This window comes from Zalophus californianus, chromosome 9 (assembly GCF_009762305.2).
Source record: "Zalophus californianus isolate mZalCal1 chromosome 9, mZalCal1.pri.v2, whole genome shotgun sequence".
NCBI classification, from domain to species: domain Eukaryota; kingdom Metazoa; phylum Chordata; class Mammalia; order Carnivora; family Otariidae; genus Zalophus; species Zalophus californianus.
Window position 1 is genome coordinate 139663821 of NC_045603.1, and position 27634 is coordinate 139691454.

General features: G+C 48.3%; 1 protein-coding gene across 5 annotated transcripts in view; it reads left to right on the forward strand.

The window, feature by feature from the left end:
* Positions 1–9134: 9134 nt before the first annotated feature.
* DIP2C (disco interacting protein 2 homolog C) overlaps positions 9135–27634 on the forward strand; it is a 403031-nt gene continuing 384531 nt past the window's right edge. For all 5 annotated transcript variants that reach the window (XM_027593628.2, XM_027593630.2, XM_027593629.2 and 2 more), the window contains exon 1: positions 9135–9339. In XM_027593628.2, coding sequence (XP_027449429.1) covers positions 9255–9339 — 85 coding nt within the window. In that variant the 5' untranslated portion in view covers positions 9135–9254. The remainder of the gene's footprint in view (positions 9340–27634) is intronic.

Below are 27634 nucleotides of genomic sequence, written 5' to 3' on the forward strand. Positions count from 1 at the left end.
TATTCAGAATTTAACAATTTAACAGTATATTTATAACTATGGATCTTTTCTTTTAGTTTTCCTAAAACTAACTGCCTTATCTTTCCTACTACATTCGTTTTTTGGTCATCATTCATAATTTTTCCCTTATCTTACAATAATCTCTCGCTAAAATTCTATGGAAGGTCAATCACATTAATTAATCTATTGATTCCATTTTCTATTTTTAATTTTTTAATTTTTTAAAAGATTTTATTTATTGATTTGACAGAGGGAGAGAGTATGAGCAGTGGGAGTGGCAGACAGAGGGAGAAGCAGACTCCCCCCTGAGCAGGGAGCCCGATGCGGGACTTGATCCTGGGATGCCAGGAGCATGACCTGAGCCAAAGATAGTCGCTTAACCAACTGAGCCACCCAGGCGCCCCATTTTCTATTTTTTAAAATGTTATTGCAGGGGAGATAGCTCCCCATTCCTCATGTTCTTTTTCTTCCACGTGGAGGAAACTCTATTACTGTAATGTTTCTAGCCTTTCTGTATTTACACACACACACACACACACACACACACACACCCAGACACACACACACACACTCTGCCCCAGGAAAAGTGAAGTATCTTATCCGATTGGTGAGGGTGAATCAGAAACAGCCCAGATTCTGGCTTCTTTTATTCCTCTTGGCGGGTCAACTGTGTGCAGAGAACACACATGCGTACTGTCCAACAAATGTGGACCCTGCTTGCAAGAGGAGGCCTGCCTGCCAGTGCTGCCTCTCGCCGTAGTAAGTTTTTGTGGTCAGTGCCAGGAAGCCCACTTGTCTGCAGATAAAAGACACATTCACCAATAACAGTGTTATTGTAATAAAAGTTAATGTTTTGTTCTCCCAAAAAATTGCAGAACCAGAGGCCCTATTCAAGCAGGCATCTATCTACTCATGTGACTTAAAACCTGGTGACATTGAAGTGAAACTATCTTAGGTGACAAAGAAGAGTAGCTTATCCATTAGTCAACTGATGATAATTACCAAGCACTCTGCATTTCTCACTGGTTAGAAATAAGACTACAGGGGCGCCTGGGTGGCTCAGTCGGTTAAGCGTCTGCCTTTTGCTCAGGTCATGACCCCAGAGTCCTGGGATTGAGTCCCTCATTGGGGGGGGGGGTCCCTGCTCAGCGGGGAGCCTGCTTCTTCCTCTGCCTGCCACTCCCCCTGCTTGTGCTCGCTCTCTTTCATAAATAAATAAATAAATAAATCTAAAAAAAAAAAGGAAATAAAACTACAGATCTCCCTTGACTTACAACGGGGGTACATTCTGATAAACCTACTGTAAGTTGAAGACATTGTTAAATCAAAAATGCATTCAACTTACCTAACATCAAACATCAGCTTAGACTAGCTTACCTTAATGTGCTCAGAACACTTCCATCAGCCTACAGCTGGGCAAAATCACCTAACACAGAACCTATGTCCCACAATGAGGGGCTGAATATCTCATGTGATTCATTGAGTACTGTACTGAACGTGACAGAATGATGGTCTGGGTGCAGGAGGTTGTCCGTGTATCAGCTGTTACTCCCGTGATCGCGGGGCTGACTGTGAGCCACTGTCCCGCTTCATCACGAAGGATTGTCCAGCATGCCTCTAGCTCAGGACAACATCCAAATTTCAAAATTCGAGGTATGTTTTTCTACTGAATGCATATTGCTTTTGTGCCATTGTAAAGCGTAGAGATTGAAAACTCATCAGTGGAACCACTGTAAGTTGGGGCCTATTCATAATCTCTTTTCCAGTTGTCCTTCACTGCTTTTGTTTTAGTTGATCATTTTTTGCTATTCAAAAATGTTTTAAGTTGTGTATAATATGTTACTGAAAATTTCTCCTACGGCTTCAATTCCCCAATTTGGCTTGTTGGTTTTGTAATTTGCTCCTAAGTAGCTAGCCCTTTGTAATTTCTTGGGGTTTGGGATGTAAAGGTTTTCATCTAGATTTGTTTTTTCCCATATTAACATCTGTTATGGTTGGATTATGTGACCCAAAAGATTTCTTGACGTCCAAACCCTTAGCACCTCAGACCGTGACTCTATTTGGAAATAGTCTTTGCAGACTTGACCAAGTTCAGAGGAGTTCGCTAGGGTGAGCTCGAATCCGAGAGGACTGGGGTCCCTATAAAAAGGGGAATCTTGGAGCCAGCCACAGACAGAAGGATGCTGATGTGACAACGGAGTCAGACCTTGTGGGGAGGCAGGGGATTGCCAGGGGCCACCAGGAGCTGGAAGTGGTGGGGATGGAGGGGTTTCCCCCAGGAGCATCGGAGGGAGCCCAGCCCTCCCCGACACCTGGTTTCCAGACTTCCAGCCTCTAGATGGTGAGGCCAACAGTGTCTCTAGTTTAAAGCCACTTGGTTTGTGCCCCGTTGTTACGGCAGCCCTCAGACCCTAACACGACAGCTAATTTCCACAGCAACATTTCAAAGGAGCATTTTGCTTGCCTGTTTTTAAAATTTTTATTGGATTTGTCATGTCTTTAAAAATCACTGGTTTGGAGCTCTGTGTGCCTGCATTTCCGTTTCCTTCCCTCAGTCCGCCTTTCTGTTCTAGCGTGGTCCCGTTGCCCTGCATGCGCGTGCCTTTCGCTGACCTTAGTCTCTTGCTCTTCCCCTTCCTCTGCCCATTATCTTTCTCTTTCTACCTTTCCACCTTTCTTGTGCGTAAGGGTACTGCTGATCCTTGAACAATGTGGGGTTAGGGGTGCCGACCCCTGCACAGTCGAAAACCCAGGTATAACTCTGACCCTCTGAAACTTAACAGCTAACAGCCTACTGCTGACTGAAGGCCTTACCGATCACATACACAGTTGGATAACCAACACTTTGTATGTTCTGTATATAATATACTGTCTTCTTACAATAAAGTGAGCTAGAGAAAAGAAAATGGTGTCAGGAAAATCATAAGGAAGAGAAGATACATTTACAATACTGTCCAAAAAAAAAAAAAATCCACATATATGTGGACCCGTGTAGCTCATGCGGCTCAGCCAACTGCCCCATCATTCTATGGACTGGGCCACTGTGGTCTGCTCTTTCCCTTCTGTCCTGATGTGTTCACTCCCTACAGGTTCTTGTGAAAGCATGCCTCTAATCAAGCAAGTACCTCAGAACCCTTGCCTCAGGCTCTGCTTCTTGGGAACCCACCCAACCTCACTCTAGTCCATTTATGTGACTGTGAGCATGGCAGGAAGATGAAGTACTAGCACCAAATAAGGTGAAACTTCCACTATAGCTGGGATTTGGCTCTGCCTGGACTGCCGGTCCCCTCCTGCTCCCACCCAGTCTCATTCTCAAAGGAACAACTTTATCTTCTCATTCAGAGAAGGGTGATGGTGAGGAAGCCAAGTCCCCAGAGTCCTGGGACCCTCTCAAGTAGTGTAGAGTCTGCCATGGAGAGTAGAGCATCATGTTCTTTTTTTTTTTTTAAGCTTTTACTTATTTATTTATTAGAGAGAGAAAGCGTGAGAGAGCACAAGCTGGGGGAGGGAGAGGGACAAGCAGACTCTGTGCTGAGTGCAGAGCCCAACACGGGGCTCCATCTCACAACCCCGAGATCATGACCTGAGCCGAAATCAAGAGTCGGACGCTCAACCGACTGAGCCACTCAGGCGTTCCAAGCATCATGTTCTTTATTTTTATTTACTTTCATTGAGCGTATGTGTGAGCTAGTACTGGCTCACTGAAAACAATGCTTTTAATTATCTTCATAATAACAAGATTCTGGATTTTATACAACTAAATTGTTTAGACGCCACTGCAGGCATTGTGGTGGAGCGTTCCCTGGCATAGTAGAGGCTGTTCAGGATTGTGCTAAACTTGGTATATAGAGGTATTTTCCATTTTGAAGGGATGAGCCCAATTTAAAATTTTTCTTTTATGATGCTGTTTCACATTGTGGATTTTTGATGGCAAAATTTTAGTCTTCAACCACTCTCCTCTCTTCTACTTCAAAAGCTTATGTTTTAAACACTCAAAAAAGCCTTATATCCGAGAACACTTTATAAAATCTTGAATAAAAAAGCCTATGTGTCACTTGTCTCAGCGATTAATTGATATGAGTTCTGGGAATGACCATTAATCTTGACATTAGCTTAATTAAGCCAGATATTAGTCAATCATAATTGGCAAAGGAAATATGCTATCAAAATATGACGCAATCTAAGACCAAACAGGACTAATTTTTGGGTAATTTGTATTTTGTGCTACCGTAGCACCGTTAGTACAAGTGATTAACACGTCACTAAAATGATCAGAAATAATTACTTTATTGATAATTGCATATTGATTTGTAATGATGGATACAAGGAGACACTTAGGCTATTTGTCCAAGATAAATTTCAACACTTCTTTTTCCATCAAGACATCTTTGACTCACAGTTGAATCCTCAGCACTTCCGGCAATGGCCTGGAAAATCCAATTAATTGTGCTGTGCGAGTCTTTGGGATTACTTCTTTCTTCTTCTCTTTCGCCTGTATGCCTGTTCTTAGTTAGGTAAATAGGTGGGATAATTCTCCACTTCCTGAGGAAGACAGCATAAATGAAATGCAAATACCCATATGGTTCACCAAACTTAGTCACATGCATATTATTTAGTTAATTCTATAATGATGTAAAAAAAAGTCACAAATGTTAATGATTTCTTGCATGCATAGAATAGTCTCATGCAGGGGTTCAAGCTGCTTTCTAAGTACTGATTAATTAAGCCCAAATTTCTGTGTCAGATCATTCACTTTTTTTTCCTTTCTTTAAACCCAACTCACTCCACCCAAGCTGAGTTGCTGATAATACAGTAAGACCCAAATGAAATGTAACCCCACACACAAATTGCCAGGCATAGTTCTGTAGGTAAATTTCAGCCTAGGAAAACTGGGTCACAGAAGTTTTATGATATAAGTACTTACAGAAAAACCACCATAGTATCTTACAACCAGCTCTTCCTAATGACTTTGAAAAAGGTAAAAAATTCACAAGGTTGGGCTCCCCAGGAGAAAGCACAGTGTGAACAAATCCCACATGAATCTGATAAGGAATGAAATAATCAACTCTTATCAGCAGTCAGGCTTCAGAAGTAAAGGTACAACTCTGAGATACGCTTCTGTACAGGAAGCCGGCACCTATCGAGCCCGTGCTTCCCACGGTCAGCTACCACATTAATGACACACTGATACTGGGTTAGTAGAGTCCTTTACTGCTCTCGTCTGTCCCAACCAGATTGTCTAAAATCTGGAGCCCAGTCCATGTGAGTATTTAAGTTCTTTCTCCAAATTGGCTGGGAATTCCGTGAAACAGAAACAGAAACACAACCGGGGTGAGCTGTCACAGGTGGGCAAAGAGTGGTGACAAAGGACCCATAGCAGACAGTAAGCAAGATTCAGAGAGAGGCACCCAAATCCTCGGGGACATGATGATTAATTAATTAACTAGGTTTATGTAGCTGCCCCTCCATGCAACTCAAAACACTGTCTCCAGGACTTGTCTAGTTGGTACGGTAGAGGAGCAGAGAGAGCTTACCCTGCCATGTTTCTGTGTTTCTCCAATCTGCTAGCCTCTGGCAGGCTGCCTCCTGGTCGGCCAGGATCATCACACGTCCTCACACCTGAATGTTTTGTACTGTGTCTCAGACCCTCTGGGCTTTGTTATGTAAGGCCTGGGTTTATTTGAGAAATTAAACCATGCCAGTGTGTTAATAAATGCTATTGATGTTTTACCACTCTCAGGTAGTGGTCTTGAGATTTTCCAGTGGCTTTCTGAGAATAACTCCGATGACAGAATTTTCAGGGCTTTGGGCAGACCTGGGAAGCAAACAGCCCTTAGCATTTACTCAATTCATTCTAATAAACCTCTATTGGGTATTGTTATGTCCACCTCGACATTCATTTGAACCAGGTTTTTATACGTAGACACACACACGCATATCACAAGGTTTTTACAAGCTTCCCAATCCTCGAGGCTGGCTGGGACTGAAGCAGAACGAGATGGGGGGAATGGTCCTTTATCTTGTTGCAGAGCCAGACTGCACTCTGAGACACAGTATGTTGTTTCTATGTCATTCAGCATAGCGGGCAAATTGTGGATAAACTATCTGCCAGATAAGATGCACACATAGATGACGCATTGCAGGTGGAACAGGCAGAAAAACAGGAGGTGGTGAGAATCTTCCCAACACGGAGGTCAGGAAGGAGGCTTCCCGGAAGAAGTGGCATTTGAGGTGGGCATGAGTGGGTGTGATTTCCTGTATGGCTGTGACACAGGTGGGGCAGGGGACGACAGAAAGAGGAAGCAGGAGGGTGGAGGCACTCTGCAGGAGAACGCAGCACGATGCGGAGCCGTGGAGCGGAAGATAGGGAAGGAAACTGTGCCCAGCCTGGGAAGCTCCAATGTCAAATCAAGGAGTTCTTTGCTCTGCAGGGAGAGAACCAGTGTCCATGGTAGAGCAAGGGGACTATGACCTGTTCAAAGGGTCGCTTGGGAAGAGCAATCTGGCAGCCATGGTAGGAAAGATTAGAAGGAAAGGATGGGGTAGTTTTGGGTGCTCTGAAGGTCTGGATTGGGCAGTGACCATGAGCAGAGGGGAGGCAGAGATGTGTGAGATTGGTAACAGCATGGCTCAAAGGACAGATCACGAGGAGGAGCAAGGCCACTATCCGAGATGATGAACAGAGATCCAGGATTGGCAGTGGGAGAAGTCTGATTTTGGACATACCGTGTTTTGAGAACATGGCAGGATTTCCAGATAAAAGTGTCTGTCAGGCGGTTGGAAATGCCAAGTGCACAACATCTCCTGTTTTTTGTGTAGTTACACAAAGACCTGCTGAAATGAAGAACCATCAGCTCAGAATCTAAGTATACTATCGATGTGTTTAATGCAAAATCACAGTCTTCCTTGGAGCCAAACTCAGTGACAGCATCATACGTAAATGACCCAGAACCATCCCTGCATGAAAAAATGACATCGTCCTGCCCGAGGTGGACTCGATATCACTTATTGTTTGGAATGTGCAGTCCCACTTTGCTATAAGGGACCCCAGGCTTTGCTCCAGAGGCTGGGCTGTGAATCCTGGTTCTGCTGCATGTTATTTCTGTAAAGTCTTCCACATGCAGCACGGACGGGCTGGACTCCAGGGCTCTCTACAATACGGTGGCCTGTTTATCATGAAGAGGGGACAGAAATGGGGCATATGGCTTGGCTCGCAGTGTCCACTGGACTCATGCCCACAAAATTTGAAGCAGAGGAGCTTGGGATTCACTCCTCTCAAGTTCATCAGTGCAGATATCCACTTCTCCCTTCACCATCCCCCACGGAGAAGACAGATGTGCATGAGAAATGCCAACACCTCTCTCAGTTGTCACCACGGTCACGTCAAGGGGAACTAGAAAGATGAGGGAGGCTCAGTCTTGAGGAGCTTACACTAATGAGGAAGATAAACAAAAGGTCAAATATGATAAGGGCAGCAAGTAGCGGGAGCACAGCTGGAAGAGAGGTGTTCTGGAGTTGATGGTAGGGGTGGGTGTGGGAGGGTGTGGGCAGCGCAGGGCAGCAGGCACTCCAGGATGAAGGCACACCATGAAGGAAGGCACTACAGAGAACAAAGAGCAAGAGTGCTGATGAGGAACACACCAGGCCTTGAGGAACCAGAGCACGTGGGAGATGCGGTGCGGTCTGCAGGTTGGGGTCAGCTGGTGGAAAGTCCTGAGTCTCCCGCCAAGTCGGACTTGTATTCAGCAGCCAGTGCGGTAAGTGCCATGGCCTGTGTTTGCGCTGGGAATGAATGCCTCCCCTCCCGGAGCCCGCTGCAGCCACAGGTCAAGTACATGGCTGTAGGAGAACTGAGTGGGAATGCTCCGGGAGCGATAGGAGGGGTTACAGGGATGACCCTGAAGTCAGATGAGCCAGTGTTCCTGCCAGAGCCTTGAGAGGACTGAGAAGCAGAGGGTGTGTGACGGCCGAGGAGGAGGGAGGTCTCGAGAACTCCGTCCAGCCTGAATAATTAAGGAAATGGTAGAAGTAGTTAGAAGTCAGGAGCTGGCTTACTTTGGGTTTGTGGAGCTCTGGGTATGGGGGGCGTCCCAGCAAGGCTATTCAGTTGGACAGAGAGTGTGAGACCGCCTCTCTGAACAGTCAGGACAGAGGCCCTGATTTGGTAATCAGCGCGCAGAGGTGACCCTGATGCGGTGGGTGCTGATCCTCCACCCGGAAGGCATACAGGGCGTGGAAGAGAAAAGGGCCCAGGGCCGTGTCCCAAGGCCGTCGTGGCCAGGGTGTGGGGAATTCGGGGAGCCCCCCAGTCTGAGGACGGCTGGGTGCCCGTGACCGTGTGCCCTTGGGCCACAGTCTGGGAGTGCTGACGTGGGAAGTGGGGATTAGGTAATTCGATCTCTTCTCCTTTTCTCTGAGTGGGACCCAGTCTGGGGTACTGATCAGCCCAAGGGCACAGGCTGCCGGTTCTAGATCCAGAATTAGGAACTTCCCATCGAGTACCTTGTGCCACGGCCACACTGCCATTTTACACCCCTCACCCTCAAGTATTCATAAAAATCATTCAGCCCTCGAAGACGCAGAACACTTTAGTTTTAACCTGCACGTTAGGCCGGGGCTCTAGCAGGTATTTTCGCCTTAAGCCGGGAGGAGGCGGAGGCTGGGCTGGGCCGGTGCGCGCGCCCCGCGTCCCCGAGCGCGCCCCTGGGAGCGCGCGCTGCGCCGGCCCGCCCGTCCCGACCCCACCTCCGGAGCGCGTCCTCGCGCTCATCCCCGCGCCCCCCCCACCCCCGGTGCGCGCCTCCGGCCGAGCACCCACCCCACTCCCCGTCAGCCTCCCCCCGCCCCGCGAACGCGTCCCCGCCAGCCCCCGGCCCCATCCCCCCGCGCGCGTCCTCGCCCGCAGCCCCCCGGTTCCCCGTCCCCACCCCCTGCCCGGACCCCGAGCGCGCCCCCGTTCCCGGGCGCCCCTCTCCTCTACCCGTTCCCCATCCCCACCCCCGCGCGCCCCCGCCGTCAGCGCGCACGGGCGGAGCGGCGGGCTGGCGCCCGGGCCGGGGGCGCGCTCGGGGGGCCGGGCGGGGGCGCGGGCGCGAGGCCGCGTGGCGGGGCCGCGCTGAGGAGGCGCCGGGGGAGGAGCGCTCGCTGCGCCGCGCCCGGCCTGCCGCGCTCGGTGCGGGTCCGCTGGGCGCGAGGAGCGGCCAGACCGCGGCCTGCGAACAAAGGGAGGCGGCTGGGGCGGGGGCGCCGTGAGCATGGCGGACCGCGGCCTGGAGGGCATGGCTCTGCCCCTGGAGGTGCGGGCCCGGCTGGCCGAGCTGGAGCTGGAGCTGTCGGAAGGTAACAGGCCCCGCGCCCGGCCGGGCCGCGCTGGCGCGGGGAGGGCCGGGGACGGCGCCGGGGGCCGGGCGGGGGTCCCGGGCCGGGGTCCCGGGCGGAAGGGGGGGTCCCGGGCGGGGGTGCGGGCGGCCCTCTTACCGCCCCGGCTGCCGCGGGCTCGGCCCGGGCCCCCCCCGCGCTGCGGGCTGCCGGCGGGTCCCCGCGCTGCGGCGGGGCCTGGGGCGGGGACGGGCGCCTGGGCCGGGGGCGCCTGGGCCGCGCTGAGCCGGCCTGGCTGGGAGCCGTGTCCTTGGTGCGCGTCCGTGCGCTCGCCCCGCGGCCGGCGCTGGGGACACGTCCGCGTCGCACGGCCCGAGGTGCCGGCTGGCCTTATTCGAATGTGAAACTTGGCGTTGTACTTGGGGGTTTGGGCTCGGCGGCCCGGGCATCCTGGCTTCCAAACGGGCTTACTATTGTTCTGTGTGTTGTGATGGGAAGGTTGGGTGAAACCGTAAAACCTCCCCCCCTCAGGCCAGGTTTGGTGTCTCGCTCTCATCTCTCATATTTAGAATTTGTGACAGATTTGCTACAGGGATTTCATGGAGTGTTATATGCGGTTTCTTATTTGCTCCTAATGGTGGGGTCATGTGCTCAACTGTCATAAGTTTTAGATCGGGTTTTGCTGTCTCTTAAAAAAGGAAGCACTGAAGTTCCAAAATGTGCGATGTTTAATATATATTTGGTATGCACCCAGCTCACCCTGCAAAGGCCACTACCATAATGTGCGGTGGGGATAGGCTGGCTGGTTTTGAATTTACATTTGGAGCAGTTCAGCCTGGTGAACTTTTGTGTGTGTGTGTGTGTGTGCGCGTGTGCGTGTGCGCGTGTGTAACGGTTTTGTGAGGGCGGGGAGCCAGAAACTACATTCATTCGTGCCAATTTTCATCAGCAGGGAGGAGCTGATGTTGACTTTACGTTTTCCTTTTTAACACATTCAGGGCAGGGAAGGGATAACCGTGGGGGCTGTGGCATGGTGTTAACTGCCTTTTCAGTCCTACGTAGACTGGGCATTTTTTTATTTTTCTGTTTCAAATTTGGGGTTCTGCAGGGTATTGTGATGTTCTGTAATGTGAAGCAGTCCCGTGGGAGGAGAGGAGGCTGTTTCCTGGACTCTGTGTGCTTAGCAGACACTCTTCCGGCCGGTGGAAGGCGAGGAGGGCTCTGCGGGTACCTCAGAGGACCCGAAGGCAGGGGGTCCAGGCCAGTATCCAGCTGGGGACAATATTTAGGTTTAAACTGCTGGATGAAGTGTGCAGTGTGGGCGGATGGCTCAGAGGAATGGACTCTCCACTGGAAAATGTTTGCCCAAGTTCTGTGATTTTTGTCAGTGTTCAGATGGGGTTCCTCCTCACTTTGCGGCCGTCTTGGCGCTCGCTGCAGGTTGTATTCTTGTGTTCCTTATGGCACCCCAACATTCATGCTTCACCCCCAGATGCTTTTGCTGTGTCCACATTACATGGACCATAAGTGTCCATACCCCATCTGTGTTACCGAAGCGGGAAGCCATCCCAACTCAACAGGACGGCAGCCCCTTCCCCCGTCAGCCTGGACATCAGCTCGACAGTTGCTCCTCGAGTCTGGGACAGTGCTGAGGATGTGTGTCCTGGCCCCGTGCTGCACGGGGAGTGGTTGCTTACGGGTGTGAACTTGGGGCACACTTACCTGTTCAATGACACTGGCCTGTCACCAGCCATCCATCTTGGAGGGTGAGTAATATGTTCCACTGCCCAGAGGATGGCAAAACCACGTTAGACCAAGGTATGCTCAGTTTAGTTCTCCATGAATGCCTTCCATCTGTACAGATTTCTTAAAAAGGGCTTAATGAGTTTCTTATCAAGTGTTTGGGCAGAGAAAGAGGTATGTGTTTGCATGTGGGAAGTACATTACCGTTTTCCTCTCTTTGCAAACCTTGCTAGACCTGGGCTGAACGCAGAAGAATGAAGTGATCACAGGGTTGGTGCCTTGGCCCGTCCAGCCCCCCGCCTTGCCCTGCTGCTCCCACATGTTAGCAGTGTCGTCTTTGACTTGCTTTGTCCATGCTGAGTTGATGGAGCGTTCTCTAAGGTTATTTGGAGTTTCAGGTCTTGTAACCACATAGAACGGTTTTACTGACTTAAATTAGATGAATCAACTTGTTTTTCAGTGTTGCTTCAGAGAAGAAGCCCAAGATGGGAAGGATCAGAAATCTCAGTCTTTTTTACATTGTGGAACTTAAAAATCCCCCAGCATATCCACTTGCAAAGTGAAAAGTTAAAACAGCTTTTATCACATTTTATCCTCAGCCATGATTCACGTGGAGAGAATTCTTCCAATTAGCCTTCATCATTTTATGACAATATCAGAAACTATTGTGGAGACACGTGGAATTTCCGGGGCTTCGTTCCTTCAGAGGAGGATGGAAAAACAGTTGCATGTGAAGCACATAATAGAGGTTGAAGAGGCAGAGCAGACTCCTCTCCGCGTTCCTGTACGGCCTGCCCACCGTTGGTTGTCCGGGGTGCACATCTCGTACACGGGTGCAGTCTGGGTTTGTACTTTCTGTTGTTGCAGATCCTGGTGTTGTGTTCTGTTAGTGGGTCATCGTTTGGTAAAGGGTTGCAGGTTGACTTCTTGGCTGCAGGACTCCAGTTTTTGCTTCCTGCTCCGCTGGTCGTCTCCTTTTTTCTTTCCCCCTGTGCTTCCCTCACTGGGGAGAGCCTCCCGCTGCAGAACAGCATTGTCAGCAAAGTACAGGGGCTTTCTGCGGGGAGATGTGGCAGGCAGCCCCTCCTGTGGGCACTGACAGCCTCCAGTCCACATGTCTGCATCCAGTCGGCGGTGTGGGGCTGGGATTGTCGGTCTGGGGCTCAAAGGCTTGGGGCCGGACGTAGGGTGCCATGAGGAGTGGCCGTGGCTCCTTTCCCACACTCTTTCCCCTAAAGCATTTCTTCTTTCCTTCCTGACACTTCTGCCTTTTGGAATTGTGCATTTTCCTTTTTGGCTTTAAGGAGACCCCCAGATAATTTCATTAATGGGTAAACAGTTTTTTTTGACTTAAGAAAAAACTTTAAATAGAAACATCAGGCAGAGTAGAGAAGAAACAGAAAACTTAAAAAAGACATGTCTTCAAAAAATTTCAGTTGTTGATTGAAATTTAGCAGTAAGTTTCTGTGTGAACTGGTGGGTTGTTTCGTGGGCTGTGCATACACACTGCCCTTCTCTCATCCAGGAGTAGCTGGAGTCTTATTTTGGTAGAACTTAGGGAAACCGCCTAGTGATACAGCCCGTGAAAATTGTTCGGTGTTTGTAGAAGAGAAGTCTTTTTACAAATTAGATGCCATGTTTTACATTTTGTGGTTTTTGTTAGTATGTCTGCTAGCTTCCTAACTTTTGCTTGTGGGGCTTATTCAGTTCATGCTCTGCTTTCCTAATTAGTCTACCAAATTATTCAACGAATGTTGTGATCCATCGCAGAGTCTGGTTGAACACTGTCTTGGTGAGTGAGCGACTGCTACTGGTTCTTTGCCTTGGTCAAGGGGCCACTGCCTTTTTTTTTTTTTTTTTTAAATTGCAGAGGGGTGGTTCACAGGCACATTCCTGACACCAAAGAGTAAAATCTGAAAGAGATGGCCAGGTGGAATGTTTGTAGATTTTGAGGGCTGTTGGGCACGAGGTAGCAGATTCACGTAGCTCTAGAACTCAAGTCCCACCCCTGTGTTCTCGGAGGGCCCTGTTGCTGCAGACTGCAGGGTTCTGCTGGAGCTGACACCTTAGGACCACTTCCAAAGTCAGTAAGACCCAGCCGTGTCTAACGCAGACCAAACTGCGGACGTCATCCTCACCGAAAGGACATAGTTGACTCTGGAAAACAAATGTGTGAAAAAAATGATTTCTTGCAGAGGCTCATTGATAATTTGTCATAATTGGAGAGGAGGGAGGGAAGGGGTCAGCAGGTTCAGAGAGAGAGCTGTAGGGCCTCAGGGACCCCATCCACCTGGGTCCGACCTCAGGATTGGGGACGGAATTTGTTATACCCATGTCAGAGTTGTCAGATAGCAGACAGCACTGTGGTGAGTGAAGGGCATACTTGGCATGGTGGCCCTAAAATACCGTCACCTGCATTTTAAAAGAATATTTACAAAATGGCAGCATCGATATGTGTGGGATTTGAAATGTGTGGACGTGAATTATAAGAGTTCTTCAGAGTTAGGAAAATAGTTAAATTTGAATGTTCTTTTCTCGATGAATAAATATAGATGTCAAATTTAGCCGGGAAGCTAGGAGAGTAAACACACACATTAAAGGCACAGATCTGTGAAATTGTTCCAAGTGCTCGTAAGATATTTGCAATGCCGTGGTTATGGTTAGATCTGAGCTTTACGGGGGTCAGAGCGGTAACAATGACTCTATTTTGTTTTATACTGGGCCCACTGGTTTTATACTCTTGTTATGGTTTGGACTACAAGCTGTTGGATGTTATGAGTCACTTTCTGCCTTCCTCATCCCAGCCTTTTTCAAAGGGGTTGTCTCTTTTTTTAGAGCTAGTTTATTTTTTTTAAAGCAGTGATTTATGGGATGAGTTGTAGCGTTATTCTGACTCGTAAAGAGAATATATTGGATAACCTTTGTTTTGATGTCATATATATATATGCACTGACTCACCAGTTCAAATCCTAGTCATATTATTAAAGATCATTTCCAGTTCTTGTCATAATTGCTCGAGCACCCTGAAAAAAAAAAATCAAGTCCTTGGCTGCAGTTACTTGACTTAGTTTTGCGTATCACTGTTTATCCTGGGAACAGGGGACATTTTATCTGTTGTAACGTGCAAGGCACCGAGGATGATGTGATAGGTTTCTGGCAACTTTTTATCAGGCTGGCTCTCTTCTCACAGTCCAGCTTCTCCTTCTCCACACCTCTACTCTCAAGGTTGCCCACGTTAGTTCTTTTTTTGGTGTTGTGTGTGTGCGTGTGCGCCCGCGTGCACACCATTCAGAAGTGACCCATTGTTACCAGTGCTCTGTTCTTTTCTGCTAAGAGGGTCAAACTCTTGTCACGTCTCAAAAGAAGTAATTGCATCCATTTGTTCGCGATGATAATAAATAGCGCTCTCAAAGAGGGGACGCTAATTGGGAATCCCAGCTGGTGTGGGGTAAGAATATCGAGTCAACATGCCGAAGGAAAGAGTGCTTGTCTTCTGCAGCCATGCATACGCCGCGCTGCTTTCTTTGGGACCCAATTGGGGTTATTAATTTTAATGATCCCTTGAGACAAAGTGGGAAAATGCTAAGATATTGAGTTGTAAAAATTAAGATTACAGCAAGCAGTTCCTTTCCGGGGAGGAGGGTTGCTGTTTAGTTTTGTTGCTTTTGAATATCTTGGATAGTAACATGGGCTCTCTGTGCGTTACAAATCGAGACAGTTCCTTACTAAAGGGCTTTGTACAGTGGGTATTAAAACAGAAAAAAAATGCTAAACTATCCAAGTTCATGAGAAATGAAGGTATTCTGTGACTGATACTAGGTTAGGAATGTAGCTTTTTCTTCTGGGTTGCTGGTTTTAAATCCTGTATTTGCTGATTGGGTTGGAAATCTCTTTGTGTCCCATTGAGAAGATTGAAGCCCGTGGGCCAGATTCAAACTAGTCTATCAGCTCCAGAGAGAGGATTCATTACATTTTTATTCACAACTATGAACAACTAATTTTTTTTCTTTATTGAATTATCTGGCTAGTCAGGTCATTTAATAACTTTATAATAAATAATTTAAAGATTATTTAAAAATCATATGTACACGTATCAGCTGTTCCATCTGGGCCACTTCGATACACCTGGCTCAGGGCTGAGCCTCTGGCTGAGGAGGGAGGCATGTGCACAGGACTGGCTTCCCTTCTCTCTTCGTCCTGTGCAGAGAGAAACTTGATTCCTGCATCACAGGAGTGATTCTTGTGTTCTGACTGAGTGTCTTACAAACGTAGCTTGCCCTCTGTGAGAAGTTCCTAAAGCAAGTAAAAGCTGGGGGGGTGAGGCCCCCACCCCCGAGTTCCCTTCGCTAGCGCACTCTTGTCGCCTGGTTTTGACACAGAGCCACACTCCTTGACGTCGTCACTCAGGAAAAACATGAGCCTCTATTGTGAAGCCTTGTGTTAGTCCCTGTTCCCCTTTCTCGCCAAGCTGAAAATCCCTTCCCCATAAAGATGAAGTTGGCATGGATTCACCCTGACGATCTTTCTAAGGAAGTAACGAGAGATGCTTCTTGGGGGAAAAATAGATTTTGTAGGCCATTTTACCTGAAATGAAAACGGAAATGTAAACTGTGTTATTAATTAACCTCACTGGGAGATTCTGAGTCTTCTTTATGAATAAACTAAGACAAATAGGGATTATTTCTTATACTGCAAATAGAGCATGGCCAGTTAGTGTTACATTTCCCCAAATGCTGACAAAATGTAGCTTACAAATCCTCATGGAAGGATGTCAGGTATATTTAAGAGCAGTTGCAAAGCCTGCTATTGTCAGAGGAAAGGAAGAGATGAAATATTTCAGTTGGCCAAATGCTTTAGAACAGGTTCACTTAGCTGCCATCAGTTTGAGGGAGCTGGATTTTAGTGCGGTAGGAACTGAAAGCACAAAATTCCATTTTTAACTTGTGGTTGACCTTCTTCTGTGCTTCCTCAATCTCTTTGGATGCTTTTCTCCATCCTATTTGCAGGGATTTGTGGGAGGATCTTGAGGTTTCTCTGGACTAAACCTGTGAGTCTGTCCACTGAGAAGACCTCCTCGTGATCTCTGTGCATCTGGGGAGTACGTGGGGCCCTGCCAGCCTCACCACTCACAGCATCATCTTGGTGAGCTGGCCAGTCTCCCCAGCCTCCATTTCCTGAGCTGTCAGGTGCCGCTACTGACGCTACCTCCAGGGTAGTTTTGAGGATCAGTGAGGTGATGTCCTGACGTCTGCTTGGTAAATACCCAGGTCCACTCTTTCTCTCCCAGGCGTGTCCACTGGGACAGAGCTCCTGGTGCTTCCTCTCCCTGGCCCTCCCTGCTACTGAGTTTATTCAGGTAGGAGAAACATGTCCTGTTTAGCTTCTGGCCCAGGTGTACCTGGGAAGCACGTCCTGTTTAGGCTCTGGCCCAGGTGTACCTGGGAAGCACGTCCTGTTTAGGCTCTGGCCCAGGTGTACCTGGGAAGCACATTGTATGTAAGTTGTAGTCCTGCCGCATCTCTGGACCTCGTTGGACTTGTAGTTGGAGTTTTTCCCAAGGCTTCCTGGAGGAGCGTCCGGGACCTGCCCGCTGAGGCTCAGAATTCCCATGGCTGGGACTCTGGGGTATCTTTCTTCTGGCCTTGCATGATCCTCAGCCTTCAGCGTGTGGGGAGATGCTGGGCTGGACACAGCTTCTCATCATGCCCCGCGTCGGGTGATACGGAAACACGGATGTTGAACGGGTGGGGTCCTGGGAGCCCGAGACAGGTCTGAGAGGCCAGGCCACTCTCAACATTCGGAGCTTGGTGTTGGGTACGGGCAGGGGCTTGCTGTGGTGATGGCCCTGTGACCCGCTTGCTGAACACCCTAGGGCTTTATCCTTTACGATGACATCCATGACCTTCTGGGGCTTTATCCTTTACGCTCACCCTGCCAGTCACGTGGGGTGAGCACCGTTTCAGTTTGTGATTGTGAGTGGGATCTTTTTCTTGTCGACTTTCGTAAGCATCTTTTATTTTTCATTATTTTCTGAAGATTTATTTAGAGAGGGAGCAAGTGAGAACAGGTGAGCAGGAACGGGAGGGGCAGAGGAAGAGAGAATCTCAAGCAGACTCTGCACTGAGTGCAGGCGGTCACAGGGCCTGACCTCACAACCCTGAGATCATGACTTGAGCCAAAACCAAGAGTCGGATGCTGAGCTGTCTGCACCAGCCAGGCGCCCCTCATAAGCTCTTTTAAAACAAAGAGCAGGGGCGCCTGGGTGGCTCAGTTGGTTGGGCGACTGCCTTCGGCTCAGGTCATGATCCCGGAGTCCCGGGATTGAGTCCCGCATCGGGCTCTCTGCTCAGCGCGGAGTCTGCTTCTCCCTCTGAGTGCTCTCTATCTCTCATTCTCTCTCTCTCTCAAATAAGTAAATAAATAAAATCTTTAAAAATAAATAAATAAAGAGCAGCGGTAGGGTTTTGAGGCCCCCCCCCACAAACATGTACCCTGTGGACTTAATGGTTTTGCAGAAGTTATGGCTTCAGTTATGTATCAACTATTTAAAAGTAACATGAAACAATAAGGTGGAGATGGACTTCATGCTAGATTCTTAAGTGAGCATTAACAGGCTTCAAAACCTCTTTTGTTCTTATTTTGGCAAATATAATGGATGCTTAAAAGCTGTTGAGATTTAGCGTTATAAAGCAGTCTTTAAGGAGCTATTTAAGCAAGGGCACGATTGGATTAAATTTAAGACATTAAAGTATACACATTTAAAACTCAGGAAACAGCCTACCCACTTGCCAGGGTTGAAACTTTGTTACTAATGCATACTGTAATGTGCCTCCACTGTCGCAAGCTACTGTCCTAGAGCTGTCAGGACATTCTGTAAAAATAAGACTTGCTGTCTGGGTGGATTGGTGTTTGATTTAGATTTTAGCACAAGTGAATCTAGGCTTGCTATGGTGGCTAGACTTTCCCTGTGGACCACAACAGGACATGGGCTGAGAACTAGTGATTGGGGTTATTTTGCTGTTGATAGCAGCATCCAGACTTTGAGAGGTTTCTTTTTTTTTAAATATATTTTTTTAAGATTTTATTTATTTATTTGACAGAGAGAGAGGGAGACACAGCGAGAGAGGGAACACAAGCAGAGAGAGTGGGAGAGGGAGAAGCAGGCTTCCCGCTGAGCAGGGAGCCCGATGCGGGGCTCGATCCCAGGACCTCGGGATCATGACCTGAGCCGAAGGCAGACGCTTAACGACTGAGCCACCCAGGCACCCCCTTTGAGAGGTTTCTCACTTATTGGTACACAAATTAATATGAAAAGGAAGTACAATTTGCTTTTCTTTCTTCCCGTGTAGATGGGATGAATTATTGTTTAGATCCCCTACTACTAAGGGATTTATAATGACTGTTGGTAATTTAGAATTTCTTCCCTTTTATTAGGAGGATCTGGCCCTGGACACAGGCAGGAAGTCGCCTTAATTTTGTTTCCTTGATGACTTGCTTAGTGTTTGGCACAAATGGGACTCTGGATGAAATCTGCCCTTGAGGGAAAGTGTGTAAGTCAGAGGGGCTCTCTGGAAATGTGGTAGTCCACTCTGCCTCCTGTGAATGGCTAACAGCAAGGCCTTGGGGAGGGAATATGCACAGAAGACGCCCAGGGTGGGCGCCCCCCTTGGCCGGTTGGCCGGTGCCTGGACTGCTGGTTGGGAATGCTCACCAGAGCTGGCAAGCCCACAAGGCTGGCTGCATCCGCGGGATCGGTGCTGATGACTGTGATGTGTTCTTGAAGGGTACTGTGGGGTGGGGAGCAGTATTTGGAACACTGGCATTCCTGGAAACTAAGATACTAAGTAAACCTTCTAATTGCTTGCTCCCTTGTCGCCTTCATGCTGATCTTTTTTAGTCTCTTTAAAATATTTTCTAAGGAAATGACATCTTCTTTGAACTGATGAGAAGACTGGATTTCAAATAGTTAGAAACTCGTTACGATCATTAGAGCCTGGGTTTCCTAACGGTGATTGATATCCTAGACCATATGGCTGGCTTTCTTTTGAACCACTGTGGGTGCAGCCTTCCCTCTGGGCTCCTTTTGAGACCGGCACTGGGAGCTCTGGGGTGGGTGTGGGTGCTCCCGGGAGGGCGAGCAGCAGGTCCCAGGAAGATGCTCCCATTTCCCTTCCTCGGTTGTGATGGGCCTGAGGCTTAGGCTGTGCATTCTCTTAGCTGGCTGCCGCGGGAACTTTGCATTTAAAATCGAATCTGTCATCTGGGGGTGGATATATGGGTGTCCATTATACAGCTCTTCCCATTTTTTCTATGTTCAAAACTCATTGCTCATGGAAGATAAACCGAAAACGTGGCCCCTTTGGCTACCGTTTCTGTACAGCATCCTTTAGAATCCGGAGGCTGGGTAGTATGGTTTTATCAGAAATCTTAATCGTTTTGGTCAAGAAACAATGCTGTTAATTCTTGGTTGTGTTTCTGGGAAAAATATTCTAAATGAGGTTCCAGGAATAGCTTCTTCAGCATCTCTACAAGGAAAGAGTGACCTCTCAGAGCGTCCCTATTACTTACCAGGATGTTGGTGGTTGTGTTTAAGCAGCCACCCGTCACTTAGGAGGCAATCAATTCTTAGTTTTATGTAGAGTGCTTTTATTCCAAGTGAAGTGCCCATTCTGATCTCCAGTTCTTGCAGGGATGAGGGCCACATCTAATGCACCATGCTTCTCTCAGTCCCCAGAGAGCTGGAGTCTTGTCAGTAGGAATGGACGGTGCAACATTTGGACTTTTAAATCAGATGTTGCAAATCGACCTCTTTTTTTCTTAATGTGGACAGTCTCTCCATCCATGGTGGAGGATGCTTATGTGTATTTCTAGCCACCACTCCCCGCCGGCTCACTGTGTGCTAAGCATTGCATCAGTGTCTCCCATATATTACTTTTTCAGGACTTATAACCCAAGTTAAGTTACATGTGTCTCCTAAAAAGGGAAACCTGCTCCGAGAGCTTGCCCAAGGCCACGTGCCTGAGTGAGGTCCACACAGCCTGCTTTGCCCTGCTCTGACATCTGCTTCTCACCTTACAGCTTCCCCAGCTTGAGGCCTGCCCTCATGCAGTGCGTTAATCCAACCAAAGTAGGAAGGAGAAGTTTTAAAAAGATGCCAGGTTTCATGGTGAATGCGATTTTTTTTTTTTTAAACCTACTTACTTCCATATACCCTAAATATTTTTTCCACCTGATGTAAGAATTACGAGCTATTACTGGTACAGAGTTCTTTGAAGGGTATTTTAGGAATCTGGTCCCTAACATCCTTTATTTTCATAAATATAATCTTGCTTAATAAAGTCGTCAGGATGTGGCTTTCTTTTGTTACTCTATTTTTGGTTTTAGATCCTTGGGAGGAAGCTATTTAGTGGTTACTCATAATTGTGAAGAGAATCTAGTGATTGGAGAAGCTTGTTAGGGCAATTTTTTTTTCTAATTGAAGTATGGTCGACATACAATATTACATTAGTTTCAGGTGTACAACATAGTGATTGGACAGTTGTATCCATTATGAAATGCTCACCACGATAAGTGTAGTCCCCATCTGTCCCCGTGCGTCTGTCACCAAAGTTACTACAGTATTACTGCATTCCCTGCCGCTCGTCTCATGCCTGTGCCTTGTTTTATACCCGGAAGTGTGTACATCTTAACCCCCTTCACCTGTTTTGCCCTCCCCTCCGACAACAACCAGTCTGTTCCCTGTTTCTGTGGATTCCACATACCAGTGAAATCAGGACAACCCTTACAGCTTCCTTTGCGGTATGTAAATAAAGTCTTAATCCAGGTAAATGTTGGCAGGAATAGCTGTTTAAAACAGGTAAGATTTTCGTGTGATCCTGGGATGTTGTCTCAAGTTTTGTGGACCCTCCACCTTTGTTCTCCCTTCCTTACATCCTTTTCCTGTTTGCATCAGGATTTTGAATCCTTGTATCTAAGATGGTCCTGCTACAGTGTGCATGGACAGGTGTGTAGGCCTTCTCTTAGAATATTGTTTTCGGAGAGTACAACTTCCCATTCCCTCATTTAGAAAGCATAGAGCCCTTCATTAATGAGGATAAATGTTCCAGTATCAGGGACCCTTGAAGACTTTTCTTGTTAAGTAAATCCCAGAACAAAGACCGTTTTATGTATTTACCATGGACTTGTCTTGTGAATGCTCTACTATTGGAAGTCCCATGACTAGTTTAAACAGAAAACATGGAGTGTTCATTCTGTCTTCGGATCTTTGTGCATAATTATGATTGCATCTGTTCCATAAGAAAGGAAAGCCACTCCATCTCTCTAGGGCCCTCGTTATCAGAATTAAGGGAAACACGATCATTTTCCAGTTTAAGTATCTTAAATCTGAAGTTGCCCCTGAGCTGCAGAATAACCCAGTCTTAACGATATGATTTGACTTTGAGTAGATTACATTAATTTGGTTATTCTGGCTGAGTCATTATACCACATTGTGAATTGATTTTTCTCTCTCGATTTATCGTCATAATAGAGTGGTTCCAGGAGATCACCTGTAGGCTCAGATGAAAGTGTGAATGTTGTTACTTGTAATTTAGACTAACTAGGTCTCTGCAAGATGACCAGAGGCCTATATTTAATTTCCGTTTACAACTTTGTTCTAAATCCTGAGCTCTTCTGAGGTTCTCTCTTCCTCCCGTGCTCACGCCTTCCTCTTCCGCCATCTTTTTTTGACCCATAGCCCTCATATATGGCGTATGTTGGGGGTGTGTGTCGGGGGAGGATCCTGACTGCCTGAATCCTTGATAACCTTTGGAAAGAGCTTCTCTGGAGCAAGATGCCTGTGAATAGACTTCCAATTGGTTTAAGCATCACCGGTTTTGTTGGTTGTCTGGAAAATTGTAATCCTTTTTCCATGGGCCTTTGGCTGATCTCTCTCTGCCCCACCAATGACTCCCCATGCCAGCCATGTGTGCTTCTGCTCTGGGAGCCTCTTGCAGCACTGGCCATATGCAGAATAATTAAGTAGTTTTATAAGAACTCACATGTTGCTGTTGCTGGGGCACAGGGGTGCAAGGATACCTGGCTCTAGGAATCCCGAGCGCTCCAGGTTCGGCCCCTCGCTGCTCACAAAATCCAGAGGCAGACAAATGAGTGGTGGTGAAATGAGAAATGATTTTGTTTCCTTGAGGCCACCACCAGGAAGACTGGGGACTAGTGTCTCAAAGACTGTCTTCAAAGTGCCAAAAATACTTCCACGTTTATATAAAGAAAATGTGGAGCAAAGGTGGCTGAGTACGTGTAGATGGGCATTGAAGATAAATAGATCACGGTCTTGGGGTCAGTCATGGGCAGGGTCTTGCTGGCTCAGGACTGTCCTTACTGCTGGGGGCGGGGGCGGTCTTGGTTTCCATGGGGGATGCTTTGTCCTCAGGGTCTTCCGCCTGAGCCCCGAAACAAGCTGCAAAGAGGAGCCCAGCTGGCAAGTCTGAGGTCAGAATGGAGGCAGCCGCCGTCCTCTCTCCTTGGCCCATAAATACCCTTCCCTTGCATTGGGGCGTGGTTGTATTTTGTTCCCGTGAGTGACCCTGAGGATCCTGGCCTTTGTTGCGAGCGCCTTGGGCTGAAGTGGGCCTAAGATGTAAGTAAAATTGATCACTACGGCTCATGGGCGGATGCCAAAGCTGCTTTAATCTGATGTTGGCTTGGATGTTGGATGACCTTTTTGAAAAACGCAGCAGGCTTTTGTCATACCTTGTAGAATTTCTGTGGTTCCTAAGGGAGGTGTGTGCGTGTTTTAAGGGGACAAATGTCCTAATAAAAGTGTTTTCTCAAGAAGATAGGAGTTTGCCATGTTATGTGTCTGCTGTTTAACACCAAATAGAGTGGACCTCTCCATGGTTGAGGAAGCTCCGTCCCGTGCTGGTGTGTACTGGGGAAGAGCGTGTGCGCACCTGCAGATACACATCCAGTTAGAACGATCAGATTCCAGAGTTCGGGTGGAGATGGCTTCTGCCATCCGAGTGCTTTTGAATTGTCCTCTTTTTCTCGAGCATTCGTTTAGTCTCCTGCGTGAGCGGATACGTTAGACGCTGGGGGGGGGTGGTGACAGCCATTTCTGTCATGCAGAAGATGGAACGTAAGCCTATCGCCAGAGCAGACAATGCACGGGGACCCTCCACAGTCCATGCAGAATTCCTTGACAAGAGCGTGATCTCGGGAGCTCAGAGGAAGGAGGGGCTGGGGCCCCGCGGTGCTGGGTGTCCTGGGTGTGGCTCTTGTGGGGCTCTCAGCTGAGTGCCCCGGGGTTCCCGTGTTCTGCTCAGGCAGCCTCGTCCTGCTCTCTGGCCCTTCGACTGAGCCACGCGGCTTCTCGGGCCAGAGAAGCGTAATGAGATGGTGGCATCTGGGTCTCTCCGTTTTCAAGGGCTCATGTGAGTGATCGGGGGAACTCCTTTGTTCTTACCGCCACGAGTCTAGCCAGTGGACTGACCGTTGAGGGTTGATGTGTACTTTCAACAGTATGACTTTTGAACAGGAGGCTGCATCCCCAGAGATGACCTCCTCTGACCGTCCTACTTTCTGTGCAAGTTTACAGAAGTGGAGGTGCAGGAGCTCGGGACGCCCTCCTTCCAGTCCAGCCCAGGTTGCTTCCTTCCGAGTGCTGGGCTCGGGCAGGGGTGAATCATTAACAGCGGAGCCACCGGCACCTGCGGTCTTCGGTGCGCGTTGGGCCTGGATTGTGTGTCCTGTGTTGTGCGTGTGGAATGTGTGCCGAGGGGAGTCCTGCTTGTCATTCTCCCAGCCTGCTACCGCGGGTCCCTGCAGGCGCTGGGCCCTCCCCACTGGGGAGGCCGCAGGGTGGGGGTGACCCCGGAACCGGGGAGGCTCCCATCCTCCGGGAGCTGGAGGCCGGGCTTCCCTTCAGCTTCTCTTTCCGTCCGCCAGCACCAGGCTCCCGGCTGATCCCTGCCAACTGGGGAGCTGCCGAGCGGGCTCGGGGCAGGGAGGCGGTGTGTCTGACCTCAGGGACTGTCCGTGTGGCCTGCCTGTGCGCTCCCCCTCCTTCCTCGGCCGTGGCTTGGAGTGGAAGCGGGGGCTCTGGTACTGCGCGGAAGGCTGAGCCCTCAGTCATCCGGGCTGTGAAGGAGAGCCTTTCTGTTGTTTGTGATCAGAGGAAATCTCTCGGTTGTCTCCCTGTTAGGCTGTGCATGTTTACCTTTTAGGTTTCACTCTTTCTAGGTCAGGAGGAGAGTCTCCCCCGCGTTGCTATTGATGTCCGCTATTAAGTGTGGATGGAGAGTGCAGCCCTGCAGCTCAGAGCTGCGTGTCAGGTGAGGTGGCCGCAGTGTCCCTTGGGAGTGGCGACCCAGGCGTGGGTGGTGATTTGCAGGGTCCGAGCTGGCCCTGACAGGTGAGGCATCGGGCTTAGTAAGTATTTCTAAGGCTGTAGAACGGGAAAGGGCAGTAAGCGGCATCAAGCTCTCTCATTTCCAGGTCTGAGAGGCTGATTGAGGAGTCCCCTTAGCCCCGACCCGCCCTCCTCTTCCTCCACCACCCCACCCCTCCTCTCCAAGCCCCTGCCTGGCCTCTCTACCTGGAGGGCCGTGTTCTGCATCTGCGGTGGTCCGGCTCGCCTGCTCGAGGACATCGCTGCACCTTGGTGGGGTCTCTGTCTGTCTAAATGCCAGTGTATTTATTGGCTGACACTAGTAAGAGTGGATCACGGTGCAAATACTAGTTATCTACCTCCCGGCGCCACACCTGTAACTGTTAATCAGACACCATTCCTGGTAAGAAATTTCCTTATTGCAGAACGCTACGTACGTTATAATCCCAATTTCGTAAACAGCCTGTAAGCTGTTCCTGGTTGTCCTGTTGGAGAAAATATGAGTGGTGAGGGCATTTTCCCTTTCCTCTTGGCACAGTTCCATACATATTTTTAACCAGAGTACTTCTGTGTTCCAGTAGAATGAAAATTATGATTTATGGCATCAAATCCTTTGAAGCCGTACTGGAAGTGTTGGTAGTATAAAGCACAGCAATAGTTGGTCATTACAAGCAAATTAGAGTTTTTATTCAAACGGAAACCAATTTCCTTGTAGCCTTCCCCTCCTGCGGGAGGAAGATGCCTCCCGTGCCAGTGGACACTCCTGGAGGTCTCTGCTCTCTTTGTTGGCCTCTGGAAGTGAGATGGCTCTGGCCGGGCACCTTAACAAAGGCACGTTCACCTGGTCCCAAGCACTGTCCAGACCAAGCCAGAGGTCCAGGGGATATCCCCTCGGCCACCTGAAGAAAGCTCCCATCATTGCTCCTGAAACTTTGAACAGGTGTGGGCAAACGCTTGTGCCGCCACGTTGACCTCCTGAGCTCTGCTTTTATTACCTGTTTGTTCCCATCTGCCATGCAGAAGCCTGGCCATTTGGTGTAATCACCTGGGAAATGGATTCCCCGATGTTAACCCTGGCCATTAGAACCCCAGGGGTGGGGCTAGGCTGTGGCCCCAAGTCCCTCCAGTGCAGCTGGTCAGCCTTTGGGAGCCAGGGCTTCTCCCCTCATTGAAGATCATCATCTAGGTCTGCATGTAAGTGTGTGAGGCACAGCAGTGGAAGGCAGGCGTCCCGGCTTCATCCTGTCGGCCCTGTGGGCTTGGGTGCTGTCAGCACGTGGGGAACGGTAATGGTGTCCTATACCGCCTTTCCACTTTTCCCAGTGGGTACTAAGTGAAAGGTAGAAGGTCGGTTTGAAGAAAACTGAAATTCAGACTTCTGGGTGGTGAAATTTTCTTATTTCCGATAAATGCCTCCCCCCCCTCCCCCCAGCAGAAGGGAAAGGACACCTGTGCTGTCCTATAGCTGTGTTGTGTGCTCAGCAGTGGAACCTTCCCTGCATGTCCTGTGAGCCACGGTTACTGACTGGGGTTGAGCACTGGGCCAACACTAACGCGAAGACTTGGGTCCTCGGCAGAGCGTCTGTGGGTGAATTTCCGCCTGATCATTTACCTGGGTCGGCAGGTTCTGTTCAGGGGTGCATGGGTCCGAGGCAAGATGGATGGGGTGTCCTGGCTTTAGATCCTATAGGGGATTTTCATTTTAATCTCCTACATTTCACCTTGATCCTGTGATTGATTCTTTTTGTGGGAAGCAGTGTGAGGCCCTTGCTCAGGGAGGGTTTCCTCGTTGAGAGAACCCAGCTCTGTGGCTTCCATGAGGCCGCAATTCATGTGAAGCAGTGGGCAGGAGCGAGGCCCAGTCAACTCACACCTTCTCACAGGTGGTTAAAAAAGGAGATTCTATAAGACTTTTGTCAAAGAAAACTCCCAATCTTCTGAACACCTCTGTACTTGTTTTGAAAAGCCAACTTATATCCTACTGTGCTTAGAGTTCAGTTAGTGTTTAAGTGATTATTTCCCATTTCCCCAACTAGATGATATCATTACTGGACTTGTAGGATTAAAAATCTTTAAATTGTGTATTATTTACCTTCTTTTTTTTTAAAGATTTTATTTATCTCCTCATAAGAGGGAGAGAGGCAGAGGGAGAAGCAGGCTCCCAGCTGAGCAAGGAGCCTGATGCGGGGCTCGATCCCAGGACTCTGGCATCATGACCTGAGCCGAAGGCAGACGCTTCACCGACTGAGCCTCCAAGGCGCCCTACCCCTTTTTTCTTTTGGTGAAAAAAAAGTACCCTTTAGTTGTAGAATGAAGCTAATGAAATGTCACAAGTCTATAACCTTAAAATACTGTTGAAATACACTTGTCTACTTTGTCGTACAAAGAAAAAAGGAACAATAAAGATTGAGAGCACCCACTGGTGCCAAGTGTTAGGTTTCCTCAATTCTAGAAGATAATCCTAAATGTTCAAAGCTCTGTGTTTCCGTTTTGAAGGTCTGCTTCCAACAAGGTCTGTCTTTACCAGCCCAGGGCGGGGAGTAGGTGCTAGATTGATGATCTTGGGACTTTGCCAGTCCTCATTCAACAGACTTTATTAGTTGATGATAAAACATTTCACAGTTAAAAACATTTTTAATATACTTTGAGTTTTATTACTATCTATGCCTTCAGGAGTCTGAGAATTATCTTCTTTGCTACTATGAATTGTGTCTTGAATTAGGACCTGTAATTCCTTCTGCCCTGATGTTTATTAAAAATAAAAAGTTCCCTATATATTTTCAGATATATATTTAGTGTACTTTATTTTTTTATTTGAGAGAGCATGAGAGAGAGAGAGAGAAAACACAAGTGGGGGGGCAAGGGTGTTGGGCAGAGAGAGAGGGAGAAGCAGACCTCCCGCTGACCAGGGAGCCCGACACAGGACTTGGTCCCAGGACCCTGAGATCATGACTGGAGCCACGCTTAACCCACGGAGCCCCCCAGGTGCCCCCTCTTTGGTGTATTTAAAATGCCTGATACATTAAATTTTAAAACATCACAAATATTTTAGAATGTAAATGTTTAATTTTAAAAAGTAATATAAAGAATGGGACATAGATTAATAACTCATTTGTAATCTTAAAATTCTAACCTTGTATTTTTAAATACATTTTATTTCTCCACGGTATTCTCAAAGTTGATTAATCC